This window comes from Tricharina praecox (genome assembly GCF_024521635.1).
Source record: "Tricharina praecox strain CBS 144465 chromosome Unknown BZA05scaffold_26, whole genome shotgun sequence".
Classification (NCBI taxonomy): domain Eukaryota; kingdom Fungi; phylum Ascomycota; class Pezizomycetes; order Pezizales; family Pyronemataceae; genus Tricharina; species Tricharina praecox.
In genome coordinates, this window is record NW_026250428.1 from 442004 (window position 1) to 448362 (window position 6359).

Genomic DNA, 6359 nt, shown 5'->3' on the forward strand with positions numbered 1-6359 from the left:
ATTGCATGCGACCTATCTAGATCATGGCAATGTCACCGCGTTCGCCCCCCCTGTCCACGCCACTGTCCAACCCAGCTTTCACTGAGCGGCCCGATGTGGCTTTCCCTGCCCTCCGCCCTGGCCTTTCCCGAAAGTATATCGCCCCACGCCCGCACTCGTCCCCGCACCCACACTCGCCCCCGCGCCCTTCAGTCTTTCCAACGCCGCCGCACGTCTCCGGTCCACTATTCTACATCGCCTAGCTCCTTAAATTCCGAGCCCTCCTCCGCCGCTTCCTCGAGTCGCCTCAGCTCCGCTCTCTCTTCCCGCTCCCTCAGCTCCCATTCTAACACCTCGCCTGCTACATCTTCCTCATCGCCCTCTGGGAACCGCCTGCCCACAGCTGTGGAGGAAAGAAAGTCAAGGATGGCTTGGCTGCACCGCTCGTCTGCAAAGATCAGTCTTTGTCCGATCGGTGCAGTATGTGTGGTTGTGCTTGCGGCACGGCCAGCTGCGCGAAATACGAAGACGAGTGATACATAATGACCGACATGACGCATTTGTTTCCTGGGGGCGAACGTGCATGTTTACCAGGAAAGTACCCATTGGTATATTTATCTACAGCTCAAGATACCAGATCCCAACATCTACAACGCATCGAAAAGAAGCGAAGTTTAGTGGATATCACTCCAGAGGAAAAGGAGAAGAAGAGATGAAGAGCTAGAACGAGAGATGCATTCGATGGGGCCCGGAAATAGCCGCTACGTCAATTCAAGATTGAACTGCTTGGAGAATGGAACGGGTTTGAAAATGAGCTGTGCCGTGTGAAGTCTGTTACGAATGTTGTTCCGAAGGACCGTCTGCTGGGGTATAAACTTCGGAAGCTGTAGACTCCGGGGGAACTTTCACATGGTATGACGGTTGAAGGCCATAGGAATGAGTGGAGCCTCAATTCGTGTTTGATGTGAGTAGGGTACTACGGTCGGACTTCAATGGTGGTGTTGGGTGGGATGAAGTTTGGAGACCGATTATGTGTTTGCTTGTTGATCTTGAAGAGAAGTCGTGCTCGGATTTGGGGGTTCACATTGGGCTCACTCGGTCACTTATGATAAGGCATAGATACAGCACGATGAGCTACGCACGCGGAGCATCAAGACAAACGTAGGGGCAAAAAAAAGGTATATTCTAATAGGATCACAAGTAGAGGCTCCGCAACACCAGCTCGGGATCCTGCGCCATCTCGCTCTCGGGCATGTTGCAGATGCGTCCGAGGAAGAGATCCACCTACTTGTTCTTGAGCTGGAGGTCTTGCTCGAGCTCTCGCTTCTTCTCCTTGAGCTAATGGGTGACACATCAGTATCTGTCCGATTCAACCGCTGTCTCGAACTATATCCCGCACCTTCTTTATCTTCTCATTTCCGGCGGCCTTCTTGGCTTTCTTGGCCTTCTTGTCCTTCTCCTTCTCCCCTCACGTCTCGGAGATTGGGGGGTTCGTGGAGGGTAGTGACCCAATCCACTAGCTCCGCGGTATGGCGTTCCTATGCATAATGCGCATCGATATCAGTTTGGTTCGTCGTCGGACCAGATGGGAAACGACTTACCTGGATGGTATCCCCCCGCTCCCGATTGAATTTCTGCACGTTTTCGGCAGTGAGCTTGAAGTAAATCAACTCTTGAGACGACATTGTCGATGGTTGGTTGGGAAAGTGTGTGCTTTAAGGTGTGAGGTGTGAGGTTTGAGGTGTGAGATATTTGGCGATCAAGAGGGTTTAGGCGAGGTGATGAAGGTCTGTGAAGGTTGTTGAGGGTAGGAGAGAAGAGGTGGGAGAGGAGTTGGCGAAGATTGTTGAAGATATGAGAAAACAAGGAATGAGGGTGAATGGGGACTACCTTCAGTCTTCTCACGAAGTTGCGAGCTCTAATTACCTAGTCTAGCATTGTCATTGACGCTTGCGTTTCCTCACCAAAACACACCACATGGCGGCCGATGGATGGGCAGAAATACATCTCGATCTCAGCGACGGGCGATTGATAGACTGTGATCGGAGAAGCCGGAGGATGTCTTCTAGCATGTCATTCAGGTGCGTGAAATGGCCGTTTCAGTTTTCCACCTTTCCTTTGGCTCCAAGACTCCAAGAGAACTCATGTTATGAGACGGTCTTCCGAGAATCGCCGGTGGTAGTATGACGCGTACGGAATGCCTGGTTCGCCGTGCATATATGGATAATCGACGTATCCCCCCGCTCATCCGCATCTTCCCAGATCTCGTCATAATGCTTCATCGTAAGCTGGAATAAATGTTACTAAATGGGACAGCAAACCTTCAAACATTCACCTGGAGCGTGTCCATCTGAGCTTGGATTTGGGAGGAACGTTTGACAATAGGAGAGGTATCTTCATTTCCGGAATTCACTGCTCGCTAATCAATCATTGAGTTTCCTAGTATCACACCTAGCATGCGCATACAAGATGCTGATAATTTCATGTCTCGAGAGCATGTCTTGGATCAGTTGAAAACCGACCCAACACCCGAACAGTGATATCCATGAAGAACTCATGTGCCATCACTCGCTCAACTCAGTCTCTTGGTTGTGCCCACAAACGGAATACCAATTATAAGCCTCAAGGACCTTTCACGAACTGCACAAGGTGCAGATTTGAAGCAGTATATCGTGTGGATGAAGATTAGAAGGACGAAGTAGCGAAAAGGACGGGTGTAGACAGTGGTTGGTGGTCAGCCCCTGCGCCCGGCTCGAACTATGTACCTTGAAACGTGGTGCTTTCGGATATCTCATAGATAGCAGGCGAAATCGAAGGAATTGAGCATTCCGGTGCGGAAGCGGAGTAAGCTCGATGCTGCGAAGCGGCCGAATCCCGCGTGGCGGTAGTTTCCCGCGTAGAAGCAGAATCCCGCGTGGCATCATGGGATCGCACTCACGAAAGTCTCGTACCGTCCGATTTCTGCTCGGGAGTCGGCATGCTAGGATATGAATAGATGGTAAGTGACAGGTCACATATTATGCTTGAATCTCGATGCTGCGAGGCGACAGAAACCCTCGTGGCGACAGAAACCCGCTGAACGGCAGAAACCCGCGTATGAGCTGCAACCCGCTCAGAATCACAGTATCGCACTCGCGAAAGCCTCATTCCGTCCCATTTCTTTTCGGCATACCTACAGGCTACAGCAGTACTGCCCTTAGTTTAGCATTAATCACTGGGCAGAAAATGCTTTACTGAATGTCAAGGCGGAAAATGACGGACCGGTGAAGCCAACCCCACTGCCCAGTGCCCAGTGGCTTTCGGCGGCGGTGGTAGTGCAAAGTGTACTTATCACATATATTTCGTTGGTTCGCTGCATATTCACCTCGGCGTCGCGGCGTCGCGGAGTATGTATGCACAAACGCAGAACGCCTCCCAACTGCTTCACTTGCCTCTTGCCTCCCTTCCACGGACATTCGGACACTCGGACAAACATTTGTGACGAGAGACGGTGCAATGCACGTCGGCGGCATATAGGCAGTCCAAGATTCGGAGGTGCAAATACTACAATGCTTGGTCAGCTCGCCGGCTGCAGATATCACAATCGCTTTGCTGGCTGGCTGCAATGCTAGAGTAAGGTGCCGAATTGATTATTGCACACGAGTAATACTTGGTTGTCGACTCGTCACTTTTAAGTTTTGGCTGTCGAGTAAGAGGATGTCTGCGGCGATGATTCCCGGCGAGGGTGAGTGTGTGTGTGTTCCATTCGGACTTCAGTCTTTCACGACTATACGCCGGTTCACCTGGCGAAGTTCATCGGGTGGGTGAGTTCTGATATGTACAATATGTATTCGGATATTCCTCTGTGGCTAACTACACCGTATCCAGATGGAAAGAGGCAGCGCCGACAGCCATGCACATAGGTAGGTACCTAGAGCCGTATCATAAATATCCGCAGAACGTCGTTCACATATTATCAGCATCCGCGGAAGGCTAACTACCTATCCACATACATACATCCATAGCATCATGAATATCGGCGATCGCCGCTAACCATCCCCTCCCTCCCGCCCTCCCAGTCCCCCCCAGTCCCTCCCAGTCCCTCCCCAATTCCTCGCCGGCATACCCTTTCCTCGCAACTGGATCCGAAGACACCTCCGAGCCTCTATTGTGCGTCGCGCCCCGTCGCTGGTTGTTGCACTTTGACGTGCACTTCCTCAGCAGCAGCTGCTGCTCCATAGGCCACACGGCGCATGCCACATCAGAGCGCCGATAACTAATGGCTGCGTGCAACGCTGACCGCCGAGCTCTTCGAGGCGCACTGGGCAGTGGGGCAGATGCGACATGTCAGAAAGATGTATGTAACATAGCCCGGCCAAGAGGTGCTGCAGGCAGAAAGACATGCGCCGGACCGGTCGCCGGTCGGTAAGATGCGGCGATTCGCGACTGCTTGGCGCTGCTGGATGCTGGATGCTGGATCTTTGGAAGCTGGAAGTGCGGGCTTGGTCGGATAGCGGCTGGCCGCTGAACGAGAGGAGAATACCGCGTGCGAGATGGTGCAGAAATTATGGGGACGTGGGCTGCTGCAATGCTGATGGAGTACGGGACCAGTATCTTCACTCTGCTGGATTATCTCTTCGTTCTGGAACGATGTGTACCGCCAAAGCCCCGGGGAACAGAACAGTAAGCCCGCCCTTTGCTCGAAACTACTCGTGTGGCTAGGTACCTGGCGGAAGGTTCTGTACTTCATAGTACACACCTAGATGCCCACGGGCAGCCACTTTCGCGGCTGAAGAACGGTAGTCACTGGTGGTAGAATCTATCCGCAGCTAACCGTAGCGTGGCGTTTTCCTTCCGACCACGGCTTCGGAGGATAGATATCGAGTTACCCCAGTAGAAAATGGAGAAAAAGCAATCTGAACCACCCCGCCGAGCTGGGAGCGAATACCCCGACCGCTCGCTTCCGACGAGCCACTCACTATCGCAGCGCAGCAGCATAGGTACAGTACCAGGAGCTGCCAATAAGTGGTGCCTCACCACCATTACGAATTACAAGGAAAAACGCTAAGCTGTATGGGGTAAAAACTGGTGAGGCAGCACTTACCCTTACACCCGAGTACATAATCATTGCTGCTGCAATCTTGAGTGTCCGCCTATTATCTAAGGCTGCAAATCCGTCCAGCCCAGCCAACGGTTTCCCGCACGCCCACGCCTTCGAATCACATCGCGGGTGTGTGCACACCGCAAAGTCTCCGGCGAGTAGGTATGACAGCATAGTACATTACTGCTGTCCTACCTCGCTAAACAGAGTACAGTACAACACCCATCGCGCGCGTGAGAGAGAGATAGAGAGAGAGACCCCGAGTCGAGTCCCCGACCCAGTGCAAGAAGCAAAAAGAATGCAGGTACAAGACCGACCCCAAGTGAACCCCGAAGACTGAAAAAACACCAACCCGGTCGATTCCTAGACCCTCCGCCACCAGAAACTCGGCGTGAAAAGACCTTCGAAGAAGCTGCCGTCGTCGTCGTGCTCGTCGAGCGCTTCGGTGGTTTCTGTTAGGATTCCCCATCAGCACTCGTGGGCGCAACAGGAAGGCTGCACAAGACTTACCAGTCCGACGGACGAAGGGATGGCGGCCGCATTGGTGGCAGTAGCGGTAGTGGTCGGCGATGAGGGCCTCGCATTTGGGACACTTCCACATCGCGGGAGTCGTGGCGGAAATGATGGTGGAAGAGATGGTGGTTGAGACAACGAGGGAGGAGTCGATCTGCCTATTGCCTGTTTGCTGCGGAGGTTGCGGGGAATTCGTTTGTATCGGTGCCAGTGAGAGTATTGTTCGAACGAGTTGGTGCTGTGAGCTGTGTCGTGCTGGTGTGTATAGTACGAGGCAGGGAGGAGGAATAACGGACCTCTTATATAATGTGAGACCCTTCAGCGATCCATCCATCCCATGGCGGCATGTGCTGCGTGTCCTCACAGCGCAAACAGCGCGAGCTCCGATCCCCGCGCCCTCATTCTGCCCCACTCTGTATGTATGCAAAGCCCCGACAGGAAAAAAAAAAAACTGCGTGCTGATTTGATCTGGACTCTCCGAATCAAAAAAGCAAGAAAACAATCCTCCAGACTCCAGGAGCCCCATACGCATGGTGGGGTGCAGGCAGAAGTTAGAACAGTCAACGGCCAAAATTTGCGATGGCATGCAGCTGCTGCTGCACATGCGCATGCAGAGGCGTATCGCAAGTTCGCAATGTGACCCGTTTGCAGTTATAGGATTAGATGCTGCAGGTGTAGTGCGTCGCCTTTGGCGGATTGAGTCGTGAAAATGGCCATTGGTCCCCGCGTGGAGTAGGTACCGTAAAACATCGCGATAGGACGTCGAAGCTGGGAGGCTTCCTCTTCC

The 6359-nt window shown here is 52.9% G+C and overlaps 1 protein-coding gene across 1 annotated transcript; it reads right to left on the minus strand.

The window, feature by feature from the left end:
• Positions 1–5422: 5422 nt before the first annotated feature.
• Positions 5423–5660, minus strand: BZA05DRAFT_447876 (uncharacterized protein; the record flags this gene model as incomplete). The annotated part of the gene is made up of 2 exons (XM_051487200.1): positions 5423–5511; positions 5570–5660. The coding sequence occupies 2 exons, from the start codon at positions 5658–5660 to the stop codon at positions 5423–5425; spliced, it is 180 nt and encodes a 59-aa protein (XP_051336502.1).
• Between the last annotated feature and the right edge of the window lie 699 nt (positions 5661–6359).